Source organism: Salvelinus sp. IW2-2015, unplaced genomic scaffold, assembly GCF_002910315.2.
Source record: "Salvelinus sp. IW2-2015 unplaced genomic scaffold, ASM291031v2 Un_scaffold1942, whole genome shotgun sequence".
In the NCBI taxonomy this organism is placed as follows: Eukaryota; Metazoa; Chordata; class Actinopteri; order Salmoniformes; family Salmonidae; genus Salvelinus; species Salvelinus sp. IW2-2015.
This window is the reverse complement of record NW_019943298.1, coordinates 77,342-103,373: the sequence shown is the minus strand read 5'-3', so window position 1 is coordinate 103,373 and position 26,032 is coordinate 77,342. Positions and strand designations below refer to the sequence as shown.

Below are 26,032 nucleotides of genomic sequence, written 5' to 3'. Positions count from 1 at the left end.
AAGCCATGCGTCCTCCGAAGCACAACCACCCAAGCCGCATTTTCTTCTTAACACAGCGCGCCTCCAACCCGGAAGCACGCCGCACCAATGTGTCGGAGGAAACGACCGTCAGCTGGCCCCTCGGTTAGCTCACACTGCGCCCGGCCCGCCACAGGAGTCGCTGGACGCGATGAGACAAGGATATCCCTAACCGGCAAACCTCCTCCCTACCCGGACGACGCTATGCCAATTGTGCGTCGCCCCACGGACCTCCCGGTCGCGTCGCTGCGACAGACCCTAATGAAGTAATATTTGTGCGACATCTTTTTGAGTACCGACCCATTAAATCGGTTTGTCTGAAATGGGGTTTTTTTATGCACCAGCCAAGCTTCTGGAGAGCGCGATAGTTCTCTTTTGTATTGGTTAAAACTTGTAAATAACGTGGGCAAGACCAAATACACTACATGACCAAAAGTATATTGGACACCTGCTCGTTGAACATCTCATCCCAAAATTATGGGCATTAATATGGAGTTTGTTCCTCCTTTGCTGCCATAACAGCATCCACTCTTCTGGGAAGGCTTTCCAGTAGATGTTGGAAACATTGCTGCAGGAAACTTGCTTCTTATTCAGCCACAAGAGCATTAGTGAGGTCAGGCACTGATTTGTGGCGATTAGGCCTTGGCTCGCAGTCAGCGTTCCAATTCATCCCAAAGGTGTTCAATGGGGTTGAGGTCAGGGACAGTCTAGTTCTTACACACACCAATCTTGACAAACCATTCTGTAATGGACCTCGCTTTTGGACGAGGGCATTGTCATGCTGAAAACAGGAAATTGCCTTTCACCAAACTGTTCCACTAAATTGGAAGCACAGAACTGTTAAGAATGTAATTGTTTGCTGTAGTGTAAGATTTCCCTTCACTTGTAACAAGGGGCCCGAACCATGAAAAAACAGCCCCAAACCATATTCCTCATCACCAAAAACTTTACAGTTGGATGGTGAAGTGTGATTCATCACTCCAGAGAAGCGCGTTTCCACTGCTCCGTGTCAATTGCGGTGAGCTTTACACCACACTCCAGCCGACGCTTGGCATTGCACATGTTGACTCTGAGGCTTGGTGTGCGGCTGCTCGGGCCATGGAAACCCATTTCATGAAGCTACCTGGCGAAACAGTTATTGTGCTGACGTTGCTTCAGAGGCAGTTTGGAACTTTGTAGTGAGTGTTTGCAACTGAGGACAGACGATTTTTTTATGTACTACGAGCTTTCAAGACTTGCGGTCCCGTTCTGTGAGCATGTGTGGGCCTACCACTTCGCGGCTGAGCCGCTGTTACTCATAGACATTTCCACTTCACAATAACAGCACTTACAGTTGACCGGGGCAGCTCCAGCAGGGCAGAAATTTGACAAACTGACTTGTTGGAAAGGTGGCATCCTATGACGGTGCCCACGTTGAAAGTCACTGAGTCTTCAGTACAGGCCATCTACTGCAATGTTTGTCTGTGGAGATTGTATGGCTGTGTGCTCGATTTTAATACACCTGTCAGCAACGGGAGTGGCTGAAATAGCCAAATTCACTCATTTGAAGGGGTGTCCACATACTTTTGTATATATAGTGCATATGTTGTTCTCTAATTCTCAGATGGACTAAATATTGGTTCTCCTAAAACATACTGATGAGCTAGTTAATATATTAATATATTTGTATTTCTTCTTTTTAAGAAATAGATTTTTAGAAATAACCCTAACCCTATCCTTAAATAGCAGGATTGTACAGTCAACTTTCCAGCCAATTATTGGCTATGGTGACACCATTTACCAGAATGAAGCAGCCAATAGTGTTAAACTGTTGGATGCCGTTTGCCATACCGCCCTTCGCGTTATCACAGGTGACCGTTTTAATACTCACCACTGCATCCTGTATCAAAATGTTGTCTGATCCTCGTTAAAGCCCCGTAGGTCACTTCATTATTCCCTTTGACTTTACAAAGCTCTACTACACAAGCTTCCGACTTACCTAACTTTACTGTTCAAATCTAAAAACATGAGATACCAAACCCGATCACAGGGTTGGTTAACTCTTGAGGTTCCTCGGTTCTCCACCAAAGTAGGTACAGTGCCTTCAGAAAGTATTCAAAACCCCTTGCTTGATTGACTAGCTCACTGAGACTTGCTACATACGGTTCATGTCCTTTGCGGATGCCACATTACTGACAAAAGTTTGTACTTAGAAAAAATATCTGTAAGGGGAGATGTAAAGTAAGAATTTTGTGTAAATGTTCATTCATAGTCATAACATAGCATGTACGTTTACAGATCTAATTGAACGTTTACGTTTCATGTTTTCTTACAATCCTAACAATTTACATATGGATTTTCTTACGATCCTAACGATAGGTACGTTCAACCTTTTGGCAGCTATCTTGCTCCATAGAAATCCCACATCACGCTTGTAGGCGACTTCATAAGGTTGACTTCATCGGGTCTAACTGCCGTCTCGCACCGAACTGCGCATGTGCACGCCGTCAAATCAAAAAGGTACTCCTTCGATATATCGTTGTTTTTGACGAAAATGAAAACGTGTCAGTTTGTCACTCTCACGAGGTTGGGGTAATAACAGTATTATATACTTAAGACATTAGCTCGAATCTAAGTTGTGTCTTTAGATTTTGAGAAAATTAACAGCTAAAGGAGGAGTTTTTCACTTCTCTCTTCTCAAACCCCAAACCCCGGGCCTGTCTGTTTGGTCTGTTTCGCAAGCATTCCCGGAAGTCTCGCGATGTTGCGCCTCTGGGTTTAGAAACTCGGTGGTTACATATGGAGGTAAATGAATGACGGAATTATACAAGCATGTAAAGTATGGTTTGCACACGTAAAATATGAGTTGCACCTGTATAATGAGTTTTGTAGTTGCCTTTTTTTTGTTGCAAACATTTAACTTCTTTTGCGAATAAATGAAACACTTGCAAGCGCATAATAACCTGATGTGTGACTAAATATAACACTTGCAAACATGTACGTTGAGATGTGAATACTTTCAATAAGATTTGCAAGCATGCAACTACATTTGAGAATGAATGCAACTCATTTACTAAACTTGTGACTGTTGACTCTTCTTCTGTGAAACAAAACTATACTGGGCAAAAATATATATCAAATCAAAACATGCAACAATTTCAATGATTTTACTGAGTTACAGTTCATATAAGGAAATCAGTTCATTTAAATCAATTCATTAGACCCTAATCTATGGATTTCACATGACTGGGCATTGTGCAGCCATGGGTGGGCCTTGCTGGGCATAAACCCGTGAGCAAGGCCCAGTCAATCAGAATGAGTTTTCCCCACAAAATTTCTTTATTAGAGACAGAAATACTCCTGAAATACTACGCTGTTTAACACCTTCTTGATATGCCACACCTGTCAGGTGGATGGATTATCTTGGCAAAGGAGAAATGCTCATTAACAGGGATGTAAACACATTTGTGCACATTTGAGAGAAACAAGCTTTTTGTGTATATAGGAAACTTCTGGGATATTTTATTTCAGCTTATGAAACCAACACCTTACATTTTGCGTTTATATTTTTGTTCAGTATAAATTTGCCAATGTCGAATCTGTGGGCTCAGAATTTTGGCACTAATTTTGCGACTTAACTATGCCAAAAGTTTAGCAGTTGTAAAATAAATATCAAAATAAAAAAATCTGCAAGCAAGTTACACAGAAAAACACGAGCTCTGGTGGACAGGGCTTTTTATTCTGACCAATCAGGTGAGGTGTTGTCATGCTGGAATGTGCAGGACATGATTCACCCTGTACCTCAGTGGTTTCACCTTGGAGACAGGTGAAATGGCTCGGTGAAATCCACCTCAGGTGAGTTTGACATAATCCTTTTAGTTAGGAATATGACTAATGCAAGTGTAAAGCAGCACAGGAAGATTGTGAATAGAAGCAACGTGAACGTTAGTGTAAAGTATTCATAGGTTAAAACTCTGTGCAAATAGCAATCAAAGCTATCGCTGGCTAGCTAAAATCCGGTGTTCTCCCCTCAATTTAAGCTAGCTAACGTTATACTGCATCTAAAGTCAATCTGCATGGTGACACAAAATGATGACAAAAGATTTTCCTACTAATCATTTGCATCCTGTGGAAATATCATTGTATTTCCAATCCACTCTAATGCAATTTTGATGTTCATCAGCTCCATTTGACAATGCATTATTGTGACGAAACGTGCTACCATGACTAGCTTGTATAGCTGTAGGCTAACATTTCCAGTTCTATCTTATGTCTGAAAACAKTGATAGAACTCAGATGAGCTAATGCTCCTGCAAGCAGGGCTTGGAAGGAGAGTCATATCAATGGCAGAAGATGCATATTACAGCGAGGTTAGTATCGTTTCTAATATAATGATCTAGATGAGATGTACACTACCATTCAAAAGTTTGGGGTCACCTAGAAATGTATTTTCACAGAGCAGCGCAAACTGTCTCTTACCAGAATAGAAAGAGTGGGAGGCCCCGGTGCACAACTGAGCAAGACGGACAAGTACAGTAGTGTCTAGTTTGAGAAACGGACGCCTCACAAGTTCTRAACTGCAGCTTCATTYAATAGTACCCGCAAAACACCAGTCTCAACGTCAACAGTGACGAGGCACTTCGGGATGCTGGACTTCAAGGCAGAGTTGCAAAGAAAAAGCCATATCTCAGACTGGCCAATAAAAAGATAAGATAAAGATGAGCAAAAGAACACAGTCACTAGACAGAGGTACTCCTGTCTCTTATACACATCTAGATGTGTATAAGAGACAGGGCCAATAAAAAGATAAGATTAAGATGAGCAAAAGAACACAGACACTGAACAGAGGAACTCTAATGTACACTAATGTACCTGTCTCTTATACACATCTAGATGTGTATAAGAGACAGGTGATCAGGCCTACCACTGTTGTGTCGTCAGCAAACTTAATGATGGTGTTGGAGTCATGCTTGGCCACGCAGTCGTGGGTGAACAGGGAGTACAGGAAGGGACTAAGCACGCACCCCCAAGGGGCCACAGTGTTAAGGATCAGCATGGCAGATGTGTTGATGCCTAATCATACCACCTGGGGGCGGCCGATCAGGAAGTCCAGGATCCAGTTGCAGAGGGAGGTGTTTAGTCCCATGGTCCTTAGCTTAGTGATGAGCTTTGTGGGCACTATAGTGTTTTGAATSCTGAGATGTAGTCAATTAACAGCATTCTCACATAGGTGTTCCTTTTGTCCAGYTGGGAAAGGGAAGTGTAGAGCGCGATTGAGATTGCGTCATCTGTGGACTCAGTACTTTGTTGAAGCGCCTTTGGCAGTGATTACAGCCTCGAGTCTACCTGACGCTACAAGCTTGGCACACCTGTATTTGGGGAGTTTCCCATTCTTCTCTGCAGATCCTCTCAAGCTCTGTCAGGTTGGATGGGGAGTGTTGTTGCACGGCTATTTTCAGGTCTCTCTAGAGATGTTCGATCGGGTTCAAGTCCAGACTCTGGCTGTGCCACTCAAGGATATTCAGAGACTTGTCCCGAATCCACTCCTGCGTTGTCTTGGCTGTGTGCTTAGGGTCGTTGTCCTGTTGGAAGGTGAACCTTCGCCCCAGTCTGTGGCCATAAGCGCTCTGCAGCAGGTTTTCATCAAGGATCTCTCGGTACTTTGCTCCGTTCATCTTTTCCTCAATCCTGACTAGTCTTCCAGTCCCGGCCGCAAAAAAAAACCACACACACACAGATGTGCATGTTTCCTCCAGACGCGACGCTTGTCATTCAGGCCAAAGAGTTCAATCTTGGTTTCATCAGACCAGATAATCGTGTTTCTCATGGTCTGAGAGTCTAAGTGCCTTTTGACAAACTCCAAGCTGGCTGTCATGTGCCTTTTACTGAGGAGTGGCTTCTGTCTGGCCACTACCAAAAAGGCCTGATTGGTAGAGTGCTGCAGAGAGGATTGTCCTTCTGGAAGGTTCTCCCATCTCCACAGAGGAACTCTGGAGCTCTGTCAGAGTGACCATCAGGTTCTTAGTCACCTCCCTGACCAAGGCCCTTCTCTAGGAAGTCTTGGTGCTTCCAAACTTCTTCTATTTAAGAGTGATGGAGGCCACTGTGTTCTTGGGGACCTTCAATGCTGCAGACATTTTTTGGTACCCTTCCCCAAATCTGTGCCTCCACACAAACCTTTCTCTGAGAATTCCTTCAAACTCATGGCATGTTTTTTTGCTCTGACATGCACTGTCAACTGTGGGACCTTATATAGACAGGTGTGTGCCTTTCCAAATAATTTCCAATCAATTGAGTTTACCACAGGTGGACTCCAATCAACTTGTAGAAACATCTCAAGGATAATAAATGGAAACAGGATGCACCTGAGCTCAATTTCAAGTCTCATAGCAAAGGGTCTGAATACTTATGTAAATAAGCTATGTGTTTTTATTTTATTAGCAAAAATTTGTAAAAAAATGTTTTCGCTTTGTCATTCTAGGGTGCTGTGTGTAGATTGATGAGGAAATGTTATTATTTAATCCATTTTAGAATAAGGCTGTAACGTAACAAAATGTGGAAAAAGTCAAGGGGTCTGAATACTTTCTGAATGCACTGTATAGTAAGTGTATTTCTTTTAAATTACTATATTACCTGTGTTAACATTCCTTCAGAGTTCTGTCAGTGAATTTGAGTGTTAACATTTCCCCAACCCAACCCCGCCAAGACTTCATAGTATCAAAGTGCTGGGGGTGATGTTTTTTTGTACAAAGATTGTGAATTACATACCAGAGAGGAATCAAAAGCAGCAAGACCATGGCTATGGACTAGTGATGCGCGGGGTTGCCTCATAACCCACACTTCCCGCAGTTATATCCGCTTGGGAGGCGGGTCTCGGATCATGAAATATATATATATTTTTGGGGGTTATTGCATTTTCTCCCTGGTCTCTAAACATCTTTGCTGCATGAGAGAAGCAGAGATGAAAGATTGAAGAAATAGTTAAATGGATATAGGACATTCTGGTGAGCAAAGGTTTATTCAGTATTCTAGGGCAACAAAGTAATGACAGAAGAAAATCTGCATGTAGGCCTCTCTCATTATAGACGTTGACTAACAAATATCCTACCAAAATGTCGGAACGGACTCAATTCGTCAGMGGATGGACTCTACAAGGTGTCGAAAGCGTTCCATAGGGATGCTGGCCCATGTTGACTCCAACGCTTCCCACAGTTGTGTCAAGTTGGCTGGATGTCCTTTTGTTGGTGGACCATTGTTGACTGTGAAAAAAAACCAGCAGCATTGCAGTTCTTGACACAAACCAGTGCGCCTGGCACCTACTACCATACCCTGTTCAAAAGGAACTTACATATTTTGTCTTGCCCAATTACCCTCAATAGCACACACAATCCTTGTCTCAAGGTTTAAAAATCCTTCTTAAACCGGTCTCCTCTCCTTCATCTACACTGATCGAAGTGGATATAGAAAGTGACATTGTGGCGGGCCGGGTGCCTGCAGGCTGACCTCGGTCGTCAGTTGAACAGTGTTTTCTCTGACACATTGGTGCAGCTGGCTTCCGGGTTAAGCGGGCGGGTGTTAAGAAACGCGGTTTGGCGGGTAATATTTCGGAGGACGCATGACTCGACCTTAGTCTCCCGAGCCCGTTGGGGGAGTTGCAGCGATGAGACAAGATCGTKATTGGGGAGAAAAAGGGGGTAAAATACACACAAAAAAAGTGACATCAATAAGGGATCGTAGCTTTCAGTGTGTGTCATGGAAAGAGCCGTTCATGTTTTCTACACTCAGTGTGTATTAGCATATTAGGGTCAGGTGCGGGCCTCAGATTTTCACTTGATCACATATTGTCAGGTGTTTGCGAATGGGTTATTAGCAATTGCAGACAGGTATGGGTGAACAAACAGCTGACCCACGCATTACTACTGTGCACCCGGCCTTAAAACTGACCACAACTCAACCCAATATGAAAGGAAGACATGCATACAAACAGTTGATTAACAATGTGGAAAACGTGTAGAGTTGCATGAAATTCACTTACAGATGACCAAATTTCAAAACATCCTGTGTGCAAGGTTACAGAAAGTATGACTCCCATTGGTGACAGGCATCATTTGCCAGGCTGTCATAGGTGACGAGGCAGCCAATGGAGAYGCCAGGATCGCAGGATTTTTATTTACATTCCACCCCTGGCCTATCTCCCACAGCCCCATCTCCTGACAGCACTCTACACTAGCCCCATCCCTTGCGCATACTGCAGTGCCACAACATAAATGTCACTGCCAAAAGTCTGCGATGGTCCTATTGAGTCAACCGCTGCCATCAGTCCCGCAACAACTTCTGCACTTAGTGGGCACTCAAGTTTCAGGCACCTGGACGCTAGTGTTTGTGTCATCGGGCCGTAGACCACTGCTGTCCCAATTTATGCGTGGGATGTTCCAAGTCCTGTAACATGAARAACACTAAAAACAAAAGGTTATATACTGTACTATTCTGCTTGTCTTTACTTGTCAGGGTGCCTGCCAATGACATGACTAGTTCTAAAGAATTTCACACGGTAGGTCTGAAAATAATAAGTATATTGGAATTAAGCAAGCACACRAATAATATACAATAAGAAAGTAGAAAATGTTTACTGGTTCCTTAACATTTCATAAAAAACTATAATAATTCTGTCAACTCAATAGTATCCCTCTGCCCGTGGACTACTGCCATTTCCTGATGACAAAGATTTCAAGGTGAGCGGTCTCCCACCAGAAATATGRTGTAGCTTGCCAATCTCCAAGACAAATATGGTTTAAAAAAACAAAGTTGTCGAGTAAAACTTCCAACACGTTGTAATTTACCTTTGTGGAAAACCAAAATCTGCAACTACTTGGCTGAAGACCAAGTTGGTTGAGGCAAGACTGTTTGTAGCAGCACCAAGGTACATGTCTTGACCCTTGACACCAATTGTATCCAGCTCTCCCTCTGACAATGAGCTATACAATGCCATTAGCAAAAGTCCCCAATCTGTCATGCACCTGTTTATTGTTCTTATGGATACCCTACTAAATACTAAATAAGACAAGCAGTGGCGACAGCCCTTGTAGATGCATCAACAGCTCTTGGACCCCCCAGTGCAGCCGTTTAGGTGAATCACTAACATACTTAGCAGCATGAGTCCAAATGAGCCCCACTGGGGAACTGAAAGATGTCCTGGCAGTGACAGGAATTCATTGAGAATTGCTTTTAATTTCTTCTGCAATTCAAACCAATATTAAGGCCCAAACTAAAGGCCAAACTAGTCCCATGTAAAAGATGAATCACGCAGTCTGAATGTCCATTGGTCTCATGTTTAGCACAGTCACACAAAGACGAAACGTTAGCCTACAGCTATACTAGCTAGCCCAAAAAGGTAGTCATGGATGCACATTTCATCACAATAATGCATTGTCAAACGGCACTGATGAACATCAAAATTGCATTATAGTGGATTGGATATACAATATTTCCACTGGATGCAAATGATTAGTAGGAAAACCTTTTGTCATCATTTTGTGTCACCATGCAGATTGACTTTAGATGCAGTATAACGTTAGCTAGCTTAAAATGAGGGGAGAACACCGTATTTTAGCTAGCCAACGATAGCTTTGATTGCTATTTGCGCGGAGGTTTAACCTATGAATACTTTACACCAATGTTAATGTTGCTTCTATTCACAATCTTCCTGTGCTGCTTTACACTTGCATTAGTCATATTCCCAACTAAAAGGATTATGTCAAAAACTCACCTGAGGTGGATTTCGCCGAGCCATTTCACCTGTCTCCGAGGTGAAACCACTGAGGTACAGGGTGAAACACATGTCCTGCACATTCCAGAATGACAACACCTCACCTAATTGGTCAGAATAAAAAGTCCTGTCCACCAGAGCTGTGCTGCTTGCTTGTAGATGTTCTATCTGCTAAACTTTTGGCAGTTAAGTCACAAGATGAGTGCCAAAACTCTTGAGCCCACAGATTCGACATCGCAAATTTGGTTTTGATTCGCAGAAGAATATTCACCAGTCACAAGTTTAGTAAATTAGTTGCATTAATTCTTAAATGTAGTTGCATGCTTGCAAATCTTATTGAATTTATTCACATCTCAACTTACATGTTTGCAAGTGTTGTATTTAATCACACATCAGGTTATGCGCTTGTGTTTTATTTATTCACAAAAGAACTTACATGTTTGCAGAAAATAAATGCAACTACAAAACTCATACAGGTGCAACTCATATTTTACGTGCAAATTATACTTTACACGCTTGTATAATTTTGTCATTAATTTACATCCATAGTTACAGCTTGAATTTTAAATTGATTAAATTTAGATTTTTTWAAACTGGCCTACTCACAATACCCCATAATGTCAAAGTGGAATTGGGTCATAACACCAAACTGGTACGATTAGGACTTTGACATTAGGTGATTTTATACCCCCCAAAAAATGAAAAACTATTCTGAACACCCCACGACAAATATTTAACCTCAAAGAAAACATATTTTCCCATCTTGGGCATCAAAGTCCTATTATTATAGGCCAATTTTTTCMGATATGGACACCATTAGTCTTCAACCCCGTTGTGGACACTATGGAATTGTCTGAATAGGATATGTAATTAAATCGAAATGTCCATATTAATCCTTTGTCGCTCAAACAAATTAAATAACTGCAAATATAAAATCTCACTTTTTCTATACTAAAGCTTYAAATGGACACTGTCAGCAGCCTCAATTTTTTTAATCGAAAGTATGGTTTCACTTCAGAATTTGAACTAAAATAAATATTCTCATAATGGCTCTAAACATTTTAGACTGAGTTCAACAAAACATTAAATTAATATTTCATAAACTTTCCAAAATGTTATCACAAAATTGTCACGTAACAGCGTTAAGACTAGGGTAACGGGGATAAAGAGATGCATACGGCTTCCATATAAATTGGTTGTTTACTCTCAAATTCACTCCAAAAATTGGATTTCATAGATATAACCAAGTAATGAGGACAACATATATCAATTTTAATTAAACAGAGCTTTATTAACCCAACTGCAGTAAGACGCTAAACAAAAAACATAGCAGACATTACAGGGGCTGAGTCACTGGCTTACTGGTGCTCTTTTATGCCGTCCCTAGGAGGGGTGCATCACTTGAGTGGGTTGAGTCACTGACGTGGTCTTCCTGTCTGGGTTGGCGCCCCCCTTGGGTTGTGCCGTGGCGGAGATCTTTGTGGGCTATACTCGGCCTTGTTTCAGGATGGTAAGTTGGTGGTTGAAGATATCCCTCTAGTGGTGTGGGGGCTGTGCTTTGGGAAAGTGGGTGGGATTATATCCTTCCCGTTTGGCCCTGTCCGGGGGTTATCATCGGATGGGGCCACAGTGTCTCCTGACCCCTCCTGTCTCAGCCCCCAGTATTTATGCTGCAGTAGTTTATGTGTCGGGGGACTAGGGTCAGTTTGTTATATCTGGAGTACTTCTCCTGTCTTATCCGGTGTCATGTGTGAATTTAAGTATGCTCTCTCTAATTCTCTCTTTCTCTGAGGACCTGAGCCCTAGGACCATGCCTCAGGACTACCTGGCATGATGACTCCTTGTTGTCCCCAGTCCACCTGGCCGTGCTGCTGCTCCAGTTTCAACTGTTCTGCCTGCGGCTATGGAACCCTGACCTGTTCACCGGACGTGCTACCTGTCCCAGACCTGCTGTTTTCAACTCTCTAGAGACAGCAGGAGCGGTAGAGATACTCTTAATGATCGGCTATGAAAAGCCAACTGACATTTACTCCTGAGATGCTGCACCCTCGACAACTACTGTGATTATTATTTGACCATGCTGGTCATTTATGAACATTTGAACATCTTGGCCATGTTCTGTTATAATCTCCACCCGGCACAGCCAGAAGAGGACTGGCCACCCCTCATAGCCTGGTTCCTCTCTAGGTTTCTTCCTAGGTTTTGGCCTTTCTAGGGAGTTTTTCCTAGCCACCGTGCTTCTACACCTGCATTGCTTGCTGTTTGGGGTTTTAGGCTGGGTTTCTGTACAGCACTTTGAGATATCAGCTGATGTAAGAAGGGCTATATAAATACATTTTACTTGATTAACATTGAACAGGTCACGAGAACCGGTCATCAGAGCAGGTCACGAGAACCGGTCAACAGAGCGGGTCATGGGGAACCGGTCATCAGAACAGGACAGCTTACCGAACAGGTCATCAGAATCATAAAAGCGTGTCAACATTATTACCTTTTCAGAGGTATGTAGGCTCCCAGAACTGCTGTTACAACACCTACGTACATCACAACCATCTTCTACACTACTCAACAGCTATTGGAGGAATGGAAAGACCTGAAGAAAGGCTGGGTTCACTTCCTGTTATCAGGCTGTGGCGTTGAGGTATGTTCTGTGTGTGTGTGCAGCATGGAGCTGGTCTCACAGGTAGGTAGATATTTTCGGGGTGTGTGTGTGTGTGTGTCTGCCTCTTGCTTCATGGTGTTCATCCTGAAAGTCTGTCCCACTTGTTTAAGATCTTTACGTGGCAGGATGTCACAGGCTGTGGTGGTGGAAACATTTCAAGGACATCAAACAGATACCAGTGGATGTCAACACGAGSAGACCAGAAGAAGCTGTTTGATGCAACGCAATGTATACACTGAACCTGGACATGCGTTTTCATCTGTGTCAAAGATGATGCCCGGATACACACTGTAGGTCTTCATTGTATATGAGACATTTACATTTTAAGTCATTTAGCAGACGCTRTTATCCAGAGCGACTTACAAATTGGAAAGTTCATACATATTCATCCTGGTCCCCCCGTGGGAATTGAACCCACAACCCTGGCGTTGCAAGCGCCATGCTCTACCAACTGAGCCACACGGGACTACACCACTGCCCAAGCAGCATTGGACTTCCCCACTATTTCCTTCCCTGACTGGCTGTGGGTTTCCTTCCCTGACTGGCTGTGGCGCAACAGTTGTTGAGATGGAAATACGACATGTTGAAGAACTTAGTCGAGTTGCTTCTGTGTTGAGCTCACGCAGCTGACACCGTGATATCTCAGATGCACAGGGAGGTTGGTGGCAACTTGAGAGGACGTGCTCGTGGTAATGGCAGGGGCGGAATGGTATTAAATACATCAAACTCATGGTTTGACTCCATTTCATTCACTCCAGCCATTATTATGAGCCGTGCTCCCCTCAGCTGCCTATACAAAGATTATCAGGGCAATTTACTGTGATAAATCAAAGCAAAAGTGTTGATTGACAAGAATAGAATGCTCTCCAGTGGCGTCACTCTAATGGACTACTGTATGTAATTTTAACATGGACAGTCAACATATGCATGTGGTTATAAGAATTTATTTTACCTTTATTTAACTAGGCAAGTCAGTTAAGAACAAATTCTTATTTTCAATGACGGCCTAGGAACAGTGGGTTAACTGCCTGTTCAGGGGCAGAACGACAGATTTGTACCTTGTCAGCTCGGGGATTTGAACTTGCAACCTTTCGGTTACTAGTCCAACGCTCTAACCACTAGGCTACCCTGCCGCCCCGAATGAAGATAAACAATTATTAATTTGAATAATTSGATAACTGACTGTCAGTCTGAACTTTGTTATGATCAAACAAGTATCTTGACTGGGTTTAGTWTTTGGGCACAAAATGGCCACTGCTCCAATGAAAAACTGGAGACCACATGGCATGCAAGAAATTGCATATTTGTTTAATTTTTTTTATAGTTTTGGTAAGTAATAGCTTATTTAATATAACAGAGTTGACCCCAATCTAACAAAAATCTATGAAATATAGATAAAAGTATGTGATAACTTTCCCGTCTTTACACCATGTTGTTCAGTAGACTTGTATGTGGCATAAGGATAAGTACACTATTTTTTTATGGGGGGAGATTCGTTGGCACAACGGGGTTGAGGGTAGACCAAGGTACGCAACTAAATGGTGTGATTTAAGTCAATAATCATGCATTTATTTGGGGGAAATATATTCTCAGCAAACAAGCACAAATTGATTTTTACATCAATGGCAGAATTTATGGCTTATTTGCACATTTTATCCAATGTACAAATTCAGTGAAGGTCACTGAGGACATGACAAACCGCTCGGTGTCAGATGAAAACATTCTGATATTAAAGAGGAACGTAATGCAACTTTTCTTATACTTTATTACATTTCAACTTAGATTTGTGCCCCAGTATTTAAAATATAATTTTAAAGGTCAGAMGGACTCAAATTGTACTGGATTCATGGAATGAGGTGTCACTACAGACCCGGGTTTGATTCCAGGCTGTATCACAACTGGATATGATTATGAGTCCCATAGGTTGGCACCTAATTGGCCCAGCGTAGTTAGTTTGGCRATCATTGTAAATAACAATGTTCTTAAACTTTCCTAGTTGGGTAAATAGTGCAAAGCTTACTCACCCAGAAAGACAGCTGTAATCACTGCCAACTGCGATTCTAACATGTATTGACTCAAGGGATTAAAATGCAGTATTCATACAAGCAATTTATTTCAGTTTCAATAAATGTGCAAAAAACATTTTACTTTGTCGTTACGGGGTATCCTTTGTAAACGGGAGTAAAAAAATAAATGTAATCTATTTGATTTCCGGCTTAAACGCAACACGAATAAGTCAAAGGGTATGAATACTTTAAGGCACTGTAAATCCAGTTGTATTTAACACKATTTTTTAACATTGGATTAGTGTAATCAGGGCACCCTTGAGAATGAGACCCTGGTTTTCCCTAAACACCTAAAATAAATTAGCTAGCTTTAGTTAATGGCTTGTCATCATTAGTCAACTTACTCACGTCACACTAAGTTACACCACTTCAAAAAGTTCCATCACAGGAAAAATAATGTACAAATTAATCTTTGAAAGAGCCAGAGTTTTATGAAAGGAAAGGTCAAGACTTTAAAATCACCACTTCAGTTTATTCAATTATCACATTTACAACAGCAAGATTTAGTCAATGCAAATACAAATAGCAGAAGTAATAAAATGTACCTTTCTTGGCTCCTGGGAGTTCTTTGCTGCGGGCTCTTCTGTCTTCAACTCCTGTCCCATGCACTCTTTTGTTCAGCTCCAAGGCTGTCTGCATGTCCTCCGCTGAGAACAATTCTACGTAGCCAAATTCCTGGGTGCAAGATAAGTGTGCATTAGAAGACTGCATATAAAACCCAATCAATCAGGCGTCATTGTTTTTTCAAGTGTGCCAGCGATTGAGGATAGACAGCAGACGATAACACACACTGGTACCGAAGACATAGCACTGGCTTTGTTCTACCTCCGAACAATCAACACGTGAGTACTGAGCAACTACAGGTGTGCCAAGAAATGGAGGGAATCCTGGTTAATAAAGTCAAATCAACTACGTATCCCATCAAGTACACCATAATACCCAGCTGTGATGACTGCAGAGACAAGCACCCCCTTTCACCAAATGAATGGAGTATAAAATATTAGACCTAGTCACAATATTACTTACCATCTTCCTCATCATCGTCAGACTCCTCCTTAGCCTTGACCATGGCTGCTTTCTTTGCTGCGGGTGCCGGGGTGGTGTCCATCTCCTCTTCCTCAGTCTGGAAGGCAAACAGATGGCTTTAGTCTCATTAGACCCAAATCATCAACTACAGACCATTTACTGACACGGATTGGGCACATCAGATCAAATAAGTAGTGACATCAAATACATTCAGTATTAAGTCCCTTGTTGTTCATCAAGTGTGCTTGTGCTCAGCTGACCCTATATCGATCTGCCGTGTGGCTGTACCACATTGAATGAATACCATGTTGCGTGACACCCATTCTTTCGACCAAAAGCCCTATAGATAGGCAGCGGCCCCCCATCCTTCATCATCATCGGGACTCCTCCTTGGCTGCAGTGCCTTCACTGAGGGTTGGCAGCAGCCTTCTTTGGGGTGGGCTCTCCTCAGATTCTTCATCTACAGACAATAGAGTAACATTAACATCAGCGTTTGCAGTCTAGTTGGTAAAACACCTTAACATGAGGCTTTAATATATAAAATTCAATGGGTTTACACATTAAGGTACACCGTCCAGTATTAAGATGTGAAAATAGTTCATGTTTTGAGTTGTGTAGTAAAAAATTAAATAGTGTTTCAATGACATTGGTGTGCAATTGAGTGATTGACCAAGTGAGTTAGGCATGGCCTACAAAACCATCTTCCTCTGCTACAAAATAGAACACACCATTCTTACATGTTGTGGTGCTGGAGAGTAATATTGTAGACTTTATTTTTAAATGTGTCCTTTAAGGAATAACGTTCCCTTTAAGGAATAACGTTCCCTTAACTAACAGGAATTCTTTTAAGAGTGTTGCCTAGAGCCAATTTAATGAGGCCGTCCATATTTGTAATGTGCCAGCGATTGAGGATAGACAGCAGACGATAACACACACTGGTACCGAAGACATACGATGGCTTTGGTCTACCTCCGAACATCACACGTGAGTACTGTAGCAACTACAGGTTGCCAAAGAATTGGAGGGGATCCTGGTTACTAGTAGTCAAGTAAATGTCWCATCTTTCAAACCATAAACCACTGAGACTAATGTCCCCTACKATCATTGATTGTCCTGTTACTTTCATTGTGTATCCAATTGAAATATAAAAARTAAATATGGGGAGAGACTCATACCGTCATCATCATCCTCATCTGACTCTGCCTTGGCTGGAGCTTTCTTTGCAGGTGTGGCTTTGGCCTTTTTGGGTGGGTGGGGCTTCCTCACTGTTCCTCTGAAAGGGCAACAAGTGTCAGGGCAGTGTAATTTAATTAGCCCAAACTACAACATTTGAGGGTCCGTACAAGTAGTCTTAGCAATCACATTTCAATAAACAGCCATGAAAGGGTGCATTTAAACAGTTCCTTTGAAATGAATGCTGCCGATTGAGAGCTTAACTCAATATCTACCATCAATTARCTTTAATGACAAAGCACAGAAAATGACAAGGTTCTTACGAGTCATCATCCTCTTCTCTTTCTGCTTTCCCATTTTTGCTGCTTTCGGTGCTGGCTTGGCTGGTGTGACAGGCTTCTTTGCTGCTGCTTTTGGTGGGGCCTGGAACATATGAACATAGTTAACACAAACAAGTTATTTTCTGGAGAGAATGTGTCAACTTTAGTGMTTAGTCTTACCTCTTCGGGTGGTGGGGCCTTTCCTTGTGTGCCTAATTTCCAAGTGGCAAGGAGAGTTGCAGCTTTGCTTGAATGGTGCATTTTCCCTCTATTTACTTTTATCAGGGCACCTTTGAGAATGATCATGGGCTCAATCGGTTTTCCCTAACTACCTAGTAGTTCGCTTCACCTAATGCTTGTCATTAGTCAACTTACTCAMGTCTCACCAAGTTCATATAACATCTTTTAAAAAACCCCGGCCAAAACAGGAAAAGTAGAAATTATTCTTTGGAAGCGCCAGAGTATTATGAAAGGAAAGGTCAAAAYACTTTAAAAAATCATCACCTCGGTTTATTCAATTATCACATTTGTGAAAACCTTACATTTTCAAACAGCAAGATTTAGTCAATGCACTACAAATATCATATGATACATTTTTTAATAACGTTATTTGAGGCCTCTAGTACCCCTGAATTCTAAAGACATCGACTGTACCCCACCCAAAACATGACAAAACACAGATTTACGAGATTCTAAACGCCCAACAGACATGGGCTGATTTAATCTTCCATCCATTACAATATGCCTTGCACATTTTACCGTTATACAGTCTCACCTAGAGCAAACTAGAACAAAAACAAGGATATTAAAGGATACAGGACTTTCTTACAAAAAAGGTAAAATGAAATACAAATTGTTGAATGTACAATATGTACCTGAACAAACAGGGCTTTTTTTCACAGCAAACAGAGTTGCCAGACATTCCACTAACTCTTTTGGGAAAAACACAAACTCATATGGATGATGCAGGAAGGACAATTCAAAACTGACAGGCAACTCTCAAGCGGAGAGGGTGAAAAGGTTGGTGCGGGGCGGTAGAGAGCCCATTACAGTTATATATCAATGAAGCTTTCTGGAATGTCCAAAAGGCTCTGCCAGCGTATGGGTACGGTGATGAAAACAGAGTCTTTTCAAAACAGTAAAATAGACAGGGATTTTAATCATCAAATTTGATCTTCTTGCCCTGGGGCTTGTCTCCAAATCCACCGCCTCTTCCACCTGGGGGAGGTAGAGAGAAACAAGTCATGGTCTGTCCTTTGAAAGCAGCACATTTAACACAAGGGTCCAAGTTAAGGAGAAAGCAGTTCACATTGGACCAGATCAGTACCTACTATCTATGAGATTCATCACAAGATATCAGAGTGAAAAGTATCCATCATCTCTGGTCTACACGGCCCCAAGATCAAAACTATGAACCTTTACCTCTGAATCCACCACGTCCACCGCCGCGGTCACCTCCTCTGCCACCCCTGAAGCCACCGCCACGTCCTCCCCTGCCACCGCCGAAACCACCGCCGCCGCCACGGCTAAATCCACCACCGCGACCTCCCCTGCCACCGCCGAAGCCTCCGCGACCCCCGCGGAATCCACCGCCGTCGCCCTTGGGCTTGGCGTAGTCCAGGTTCACGCTGCTGCCGTCAATTTCGCCACCCTCCATGGCCTCTTTGGCAGCCTTGCAGTCGTTCTCGCTGTCAAAGTCGACAAAGCCAAAGCTGGGGGGGAAGGAAGGTGACAAAATGAAGGGAGGAAAGAGAAATGCATGCCTGCAGAAAGGAACAGGTGATATCTCACAAGCACAATTGATTTGCAATGCAACTGCAGTAGACCTTTAGTAAAAACTAGAGGCATATTGCTACCATCTAGTCGTTTTGTTTCACATCAGACATGGGCAAACTGCCACTGAGTTCAAGGTAGGCGCCTGTTTGACTGTGATCTGGCTCTACGTCTCGTGCGAATCCATTCAGTCACTGTGTGGACAGGTGGAGCTCATGAGAAGAAGTCCAAGGCTATAGCAGTGTGACAGTTACAACATAATTTACCATTTAGAATTGCCCGTGTCACGGTCGGTCACCACTCTAGCTCCAGTGGCACTGTCAAAGGCGTCTCTGAGTGACTGGTCTGTGGTGTCTCCAGATAGCCCTCTGACAAACAGGGTTTTTGTGGGACCTCCTGGCAACGAGAGGGAAAAAATGTTATCAAATGTTATCCAGAGCGACTTACTATTAGTGCATGCATCTTAAGATAGCTGGATGAACCAACCTCTCATACAGGAGCCAACTTACTTTCTAATTGACAACAGTCTACAACTACAGACGGACAAAAATGGAGAAGTAAAACCTACCGGATCCTCCTCTGCCTCCGGCGTCTCTGCCTCCACTGTTCTGGCTGTACTCTAGCCGGATTTGCCTGCCTTCAATCTCTGTTCCATTAAGGTTATCCAGCGCCTCCTTGGCTGCCTCTGCACTCTCAAACTCCACAAAAGCAAACCTGCACAGGAGACAAATAAGTTCAGGAACTTAACACTTTGGGGGAGGGGGGGCGGTTGATGAGATTAAATTGTTTCACAGCAGACATAGGCAACACCTGTTGAGAGTAGGGGTGCCTGTTCAATTTGTGATTAGTCTCTACTTCTCGTGCGAATCCATACAACGCCACTGATTGGCAGAGAGGAGCTCATGAGAAGCCCTGGGGGTTTGGTCTGACCCATCCTGRGAGGTCACATCCAACAGTGCTCTAGGCACTACGGTTGACCAAAACCCCCTAAGTCAGGAAACTAAGGTGATGCTGTGGGGAAACTCACCCTTTGGGCCTGCCGTTGTTCTGTGGTACTCTGATGGAAACAGCCCCTTCGAATGCACTCTGAAGGGAGTCTTCTGTAGCACTGTAGGACAGGTTGTTAACGATGAGGGTCTTGCTTTCAGCAGCTGCCTGAGCTGAGAGAAGGAACAAGATGACCAAGGTGAATGTTGGTGTGCACCATGGAAGTATTTATGGCAGACCAGTATTTCAGTACTTGACAACCTTTGAAGTCGTCAGAGTTTCAGGAAGAAAATGTTGCATCACGACTGGTCCTGGTTAAAGAACTAAAATGTCCTGTAGTCGGTGGTGCATACCTGGTGGTCTGCCTCCCTTCTGGCTCTTGATGCCTGTGTAGTCGACCATGATGGCGCGTCCCTGGACATCGGCGCCCTGGGCCTCTGTTAGCATCTTGTCCGCAATGGCCTCAGACTTGAACGCAATGTAGGCAATGCTGTGGGGGAAATGCAGTTTGGTTATATTTACTAATATATCAGGCATTAAGAAAAAGATCAAATTTGCAAATACATTATCCAGGATAGAAAGGCTGGTCCTCACCCTCTGTTGGAACCGTCCTGGCCTGTGGGTATTCTGATTTCAACAGCATCTGCAAACACTTCCTTCAAGTCGTCTTCTGTGGCCGAGAAGGGCAGGTTTTTTACAAACAAGGTCCGTGCGTCCCTATCTGTAAAAATAAGAAGGTGAGCATGAATATTCCCATTGTGATGGTACAGTACAGACCACTTCCTGTGTTTACCAACAATGACAGAAGAGGGCGATGTGCACGAGTTGTGACCCAACACAAGCGAGGACTTAAAATACCAGCAAAAAAAGCCTCCATTTCCATGTTGCTTATGTGTATTTCATACTAATTTTGWATCATAGAATTCAAAAAGGRTTGTATGAATGTCCTGCTTAATTGTTTGTCATGGCAAATGGCTCTGTGGCCAGCTTTTGCTACAGCCCGGCAACGAGCAGCAGCATTCTAGCTAACAGCTGCATCCAAAATAGTTACTTAGCAAAAGTTCAACCCAATATAATCTTAACACCTGTTCAAGCAAGAATCAAAACATAATTCTAAGTTAACGTGTTCAGAAGTAACACAAATGTAAATCTAGGCTGTTGAACAGGCACAGATGTCTTTGGCTTTCTCACTTCAGCCAAGCAGGCAAACGCCACATACCTTTCTTCTCATCCTGGGAGTTCCCTTTGCTGCGGGCCTTGTCCATCTTCAACTCCTGTCCCATGCACTTCTTTCCGTTCAGCTCCAAAGCTGTCTGCATGTCCTCKGCTGAGGAAAATTCTACGTAGCCAAATTTCCTGGTGGGCAAGATAAGTGTGCATTAGAAGACTGCATATAAAACCCATCAATCAGYCGTCATTGTCTTTTTCAAGTGTGCCAGCGATTGAGGATAGGACCAGCAGACGATAACACACACTGGTACCGAAGACATAGCACTGGCTTTGTTCTACCTCCGAACAATCACACGTGAGTACTGAGCAACTACAGGTGTGCCAAGAAATGGAGGGAATCCTGGTTAATAAAGTCAAATCAACTATCTTATCCCATGAAGTACACCACACCATGATCAGACGTCCTGAGCGGGTCATCATAACATGGGAATCCACCGTCACTTACTTTGATGCGCCAAGTCTGACGTCCTGAACTTCAAGGTTCTTCTTTGAGAAGAAAGCTGCCAAGGCTTCTTTGATTTCATCAAAGTCCTTGTTTGAGTTCAGGTTGCCGATAAATAGACAGAAGGATTCTGAGGGGGAAACATTATCAATTAGGTTCCACATTAAAATGTTCGTCATCAACGGCAACCTATGAACACAGTCAGAACAACACGAAGGTGACATCAAATGAATCAGTATTAAGTCCCTTGTTGTTCATCGTGCGTATTGTGGTCCAGTGTGGGAGAAGGTGTTGGAGGGCTGAATCTAAGGACTTACCATCGCTTTCGGACTTGGCCTTCTTGGCAGGCGGGGTCTCCTTTTTGTTGTCAGCCTTCCTCTTCGCAGGAGTCGCTGGGGCCTCTGTGGAACAAAACAGCCTGCTTAGGACCCAAAAACCTTCAAATAACAGAGGTGAGAGGGGATATTTTGTATAGACCAGCTCTGTACTTGCTCATCTTTGAAATCCTCGCAGTGTCCGGAAGAAAGGTTTTAATTTTAATAACCTGTCCTAACATGTGACCGTGTCGTACGGGCAATAATACCCGGCTGTGATGACTGCCAGAGACGAAGCCACCCCTTTCACCAAATTAGTAATAAAACTCAACCGTGGTCAAAATATTACTTACCATCGTCCTCATCCTCATCATCTTCTTCCTCCTCCTCGTCATCCTCATCATCTTCTTCCTCGTCGTCCTCATCATCGTCAGACTCCTTAGCCTTGACCATGCCTGCTTTCTTTGCTGCAGGTGCCGGGGTGGTGTCCATCTCCTCTTCCTCAGAGTCTGGAAGGCACAACAGTTGGCTTTAGTCTCATTAGACCCAAATCATCAACTACAGACCATTTACTGACCAGGGATTGGGCACATCAGATCAAATAAGRAGTGACATCAAATACATTCAGTATTAAGTCCCTTGTTGTTCATCAAGTGTGCTTGTGCTCAGCTGACCCCTATATCGATCTGCCAGTGTGGCCTGTACCACATTGAATGAACTACCATGTTGCGTACCACCCATTCTGTTGACCAATAAGCCCTACATGCAACGCCCAAGATAGGCAGCGGCCCCCCCATCCTTACCATCATCATCGTCGGACTCCTCCTTGGCTGCAGTGACCTTCACTGAGGGCTTGGCAGCAGCCTTCTTTGGGGGTGGGGCCTCCTCCTCAGATTCTTCCTCTACAGACAGGAGWGTATCATTTTAAAATCMTTTAGCTTAGTTGGTAAAACCACTTAAATGTGCATATAGAACTAATCAATTAGGCTTCAAGTGTGCCAGCGATTGAGGATAGGACCAGCAGACGATAACACACACTGGTACCGAAGACATAGCACTGGCTTTGTTCTACCTCCGAACAATCACACGTGAGTACTGAGCAACTACAGGTGTGCCAAGAAATGGAGGGGATTCTGGTTACTAGTAGTCAAGTAAATGTAGCAACTTTCAAACGATAAACCACTGAGACTAGTGTCCAACCCCCATTAATGGTTCTGTCACTGTCAATGTGTATCCAATAGAAATATAAAATATTAATATGGGGAGAGACTCATACCGTCATCATCATCCTCATCTGACTCMGCCTTGGCTGGAGCTTTCTTTGCAGGTGTGGCTTTGGCTGGGGTCTTTTTGGGTGGTGGGGCTTCCTCCTCAGACTCTTCCTCTGAAAGGGCAACAAGTGTCAGGGCAGTGTAATTTAATTCACCAAAACACCAACCATCGATGGTCCGTAACTTCACTAAACAGAACCGTGAAAGGAAGCGTTTAAATAGTTCCTGTGAGGTGAATGCTGCCGATTGAGAGCTGAATTCACTATCTACCARCAATTACCTTTAATGACAAAGTACACAAAATGACAAGGTTCTTACCAGAGTCATCATCCTCTTCACTTTCTGCTTTCTTAGCTGCTTTTCCATTTTTAGCTGCTTTAGGTGCTGGCTTGGCTGGTGTGACCGCCTTCTTTGCTACTGCTTTTGGTGGGGCCTGGAACATATGAACATTGTCAACACATTAAAAACCAAGTTATTTTTTCTGAAAGGAGAATTGTGTCCACTTGYGTGGTTATTAGTCTTACCTCTTCCTCCTCACTTTCTTCTTCACTGGATTCCTCTTCCACCTCTTTAGGTGGTGGTGGGGCCTTTTTCTTGGGGTTAGCCTGCTTCTTTGCTGCCTGTGAAAATAGGAAAACGTATGTTCAGCATTATTAAAAGTTATGGACAACAAATCAAATCTAGAAATTGTCCAGTGATTTTACTTACTAGCCATTTACCTGAAAGCAAAAGTGACTTGCTATGAACATATGAAAMAAACTTATTAAACTAATTTTATTGTCAGTCAGTAACTAACCTGTTCATTTAATTTCAGACAATTTCGAGCGGAATGTCCACTCATACGGGTCATCGTCACTTTTACGTTTGTCTAGACTTGCGTGTAACTTGCCGACTTTTTGGGCTTGTACCTCGTGTGGCATTTGGGGGCTGGCGCACAACCCACGTGGAGAACATAAGTACGGCGCTAGCTAGCTAACTGCTAACGTTAATTATTTAGTTGGTTTTGTTGTACACCAAATTGTCGTGCCTCYATGTATTGTCGCCACGTTTAACTAGCAATATGCCCAGTTGAAGAAACATTCAGCTCATAAATAACGAACATACACGACAGACCTCAAAACATTTCGGCTAGCCAGCTAGTTAGCATTAGCTAGCCAAACGTATGGCAGCACATTGCCTTACGGAAGTCGAATTCCAACTTCTCTTAGATTACACTAAGAAAATATTTGTCATAACTCCATAAAATACACAATTATTAAATTACAGAAATGAGTTGTTAAGTAGTTAACGAGCGAGCCAGCAGGCAGGGTACGAAAGAGCACGCTTGATTCGCGAACGCGCATGTATGGCCATTTTAGACAGAACTGTAAGAACAGAATGCAATGAGAAAACATGGCTGATCAAATCTGGGTCGAGAAAACGTTTAACTYCTTAACCTCCAATAATTATTATAATGGCAGAAAACGATTGTATCAGACTTAGCAAAATATATATATATATATATTGTGTTAAGTAGTAGAATGAATGGGCAAGCCAACATAATGCGTGTTTCTCAGCCATTTTCTAATGTCGGGCTGTCGTCTATTGCAATACYGGATACTTCATTTTGGGTGAAAAATAAATAAAACACCCGCATTGACAAACCACACGATTTGAGTCACGAACATAAGAGTATACGAAGTTGTCTTACCTTTGCCAATTTCACCATGGTTGTGTTGTGGTTGGACGATTTTGGACGTGTAGAATATTAAAGCTCAAAAAAAAGCTTACTGTTCGCTGCACGTGTCCCAACCTACTCTTTCGAACACCGAGGAAGAAAGACAGATACGTAGAGAGACGCGCGGGTTACTTTCCTGCTCTGCGCGTACACTGTACTCCGCCCACATTACAAATATCCTCCACTCACAGATCAAACATTTGCATAGTGTCTGCGTATGGGGCTTTCACGTGCACGCGGATTTGCACTTGATTTGAAAACAAGGCCAAAAAGCAGTTACTCGAATGTGAATTTAAACGAATCGGTTATCGTTGAATCACACGCTTGATTATTTCAAATTATATTTCTTTGTTCACATCTGACTAATTATATAACTGCAAAAATAATATTATTGAGGCTTGGGCTATGCTATGCATGTCCAATGTAAGCCTACAATGGTGAAGCGTCCTTGGTCCACCATGCCTACACATAATGTTGAAGCCATTGTGTATATGTTTGTACATGCCACCTAGCTATTAGACAGCTAAAATGTAATTATATGTCGATTTGTCCAATAATACACTATAATGCTCAATAAATTGCTCGAATTGGTTACAATTTTTCGATTGAAATTACACTTTGTATTGATACACAGCTGTTTCGATTTGAGCCACGTGGTCTCCTCCAGCTGCCTATCAACCACGTGCTTCTTCTTGACTATCGTGTGCTGATGTTCAGCCCTGCGCTAATGATCTGATCTATATCAACTCTACGTTATACAACAGAACTGTGACTGGTATAATGATAAAGACAGTATACGCTTCATATATATTACAGATCAGGGAATACGCTTCATATCTATTACAGATCAGGGAATACGCTTCATATCTATTACAGATCAGGGAATCTGCGCAGGCTTTGAGCCACAAGAGTTGCTAAACCCAAAGGCGCAACATCAGGACTTTCAGAACCGCATGTGAAGCAGACTAGGGTTTGGGGTTTGAGAAGTCAATGCTAGAAGTGAACAATTCCTCCATGGCTGGTTATTTTCTTGAAATCTGAAGGCACAACCTAGATTCGAGCCAAAGTCTTAATCAGTTGAACATGTTATTACTCCAACCTATTGGAAGTGACAAACTGACACGTTTTCATTTTSTTCTAAAACGACTTTAATATCGGAGCGTGACGACCGTTTAGACCAGATGACGTATTCTGCTCATGAGTTTAGATAGCAGACGTCGCCTTACAAGCGTGATCGGGGGATTTKTATTGTAGAAGGAGTTTCTGCTTATCTTCACACTTTACTGAC

At 42.9% G+C, this 26,032-nt stretch overlaps 1 protein-coding gene and 8 non-coding genes across 9 annotated transcripts; all 9 read right to left on the bottom strand.

Moving 5' to 3' along the window:
• Nucleotides 1-15,237: 15,237 nt before the first annotated feature.
• LOC112072482 (small nucleolar RNA SNORA57) lies at nucleotides 15,238-15,373 on the bottom strand. The gene has a single exon (XR_002894321.1). It is a non-coding gene; the product is annotated as a small nucleolar RNA SNORA57 (small nucleolar RNA).
• Nucleotides 15,374-15,690: 317 nt separating this feature from the next.
• LOC112072484 (small nucleolar RNA SNORD82) lies at nucleotides 15,691-15,763 on the bottom strand. Its single transcript, XR_002894323.1, has one exon. It is a non-coding gene; the product is annotated as a small nucleolar RNA SNORD82 (small nucleolar RNA).
• A 645-nt stretch (nucleotides 15,764-16,408) lies between these two features.
• On the bottom strand, nucleotides 16,409-16,542 carry LOC112072483 (small nucleolar RNA SNORA57). The gene has a single exon (XR_002894322.1). It is a non-coding gene; the product is annotated as a small nucleolar RNA SNORA57 (small nucleolar RNA).
• Nucleotides 16,543-17,498: 956 nt separating this feature from the next.
• On the bottom strand, nucleotides 17,499-24,854 carry ncl (nucleolin). The gene is made up of 16 exons (XM_024139885.2): nucleotides 24,718-24,854; nucleotides 23,552-23,647; nucleotides 23,346-23,460; nucleotides 23,033-23,140; nucleotides 22,560-22,658; nucleotides 22,110-22,265; nucleotides 21,760-21,843; nucleotides 21,446-21,572; nucleotides 20,990-21,126; nucleotides 20,365-20,491; nucleotides 20,124-20,260; nucleotides 19,811-19,943; nucleotides 19,352-19,497; nucleotides 19,050-19,179; nucleotides 18,433-18,722; nucleotides 17,499-18,228 (listed from the first exon to the last, which is right to left on the bottom strand). Exons 1-16 carry the CDS (start codon nucleotides 24,733-24,735, stop codon nucleotides 18,167-18,169), a joined length of 1,965 nt encoding a protein of 654 aa, XP_023995653.1. The 5' UTR covers nucleotides 24,736-24,854; the 3' UTR covers nucleotides 17,499-18,166.
• On the bottom strand, nucleotides 19,565-19,695 carry LOC112072480 (small nucleolar RNA SNORA75). Its single transcript, XR_002894319.1, has one exon. It is a non-coding gene; the product is annotated as a small nucleolar RNA SNORA75 (small nucleolar RNA).
• On the bottom strand, nucleotides 21,199-21,335 carry LOC112072481 (small nucleolar RNA SNORA57). Its single transcript, XR_002894320.1, has one exon. It is a non-coding gene; the product is annotated as a small nucleolar RNA SNORA57 (small nucleolar RNA).
• LOC112072486 (small nucleolar RNA SNORD82) lies at nucleotides 21,638-21,710 on the bottom strand. The gene has a single exon (XR_002894325.1). It is a non-coding gene; the product is annotated as a small nucleolar RNA SNORD82 (small nucleolar RNA).
• Nucleotides 22,344-22,416, bottom strand: LOC112072485 (small nucleolar RNA SNORD82). Its single transcript, XR_002894324.1, has one exon. It is a non-coding gene; the product is annotated as a small nucleolar RNA SNORD82 (small nucleolar RNA).
• LOC112072487 (small nucleolar RNA SNORA57) lies at nucleotides 22,748-22,884 on the bottom strand. Its single transcript, XR_002894326.1, has one exon. It is a non-coding gene; the product is annotated as a small nucleolar RNA SNORA57 (small nucleolar RNA).
• Nucleotides 24,855-26,032: the final 1,178 nt, after the last annotated feature.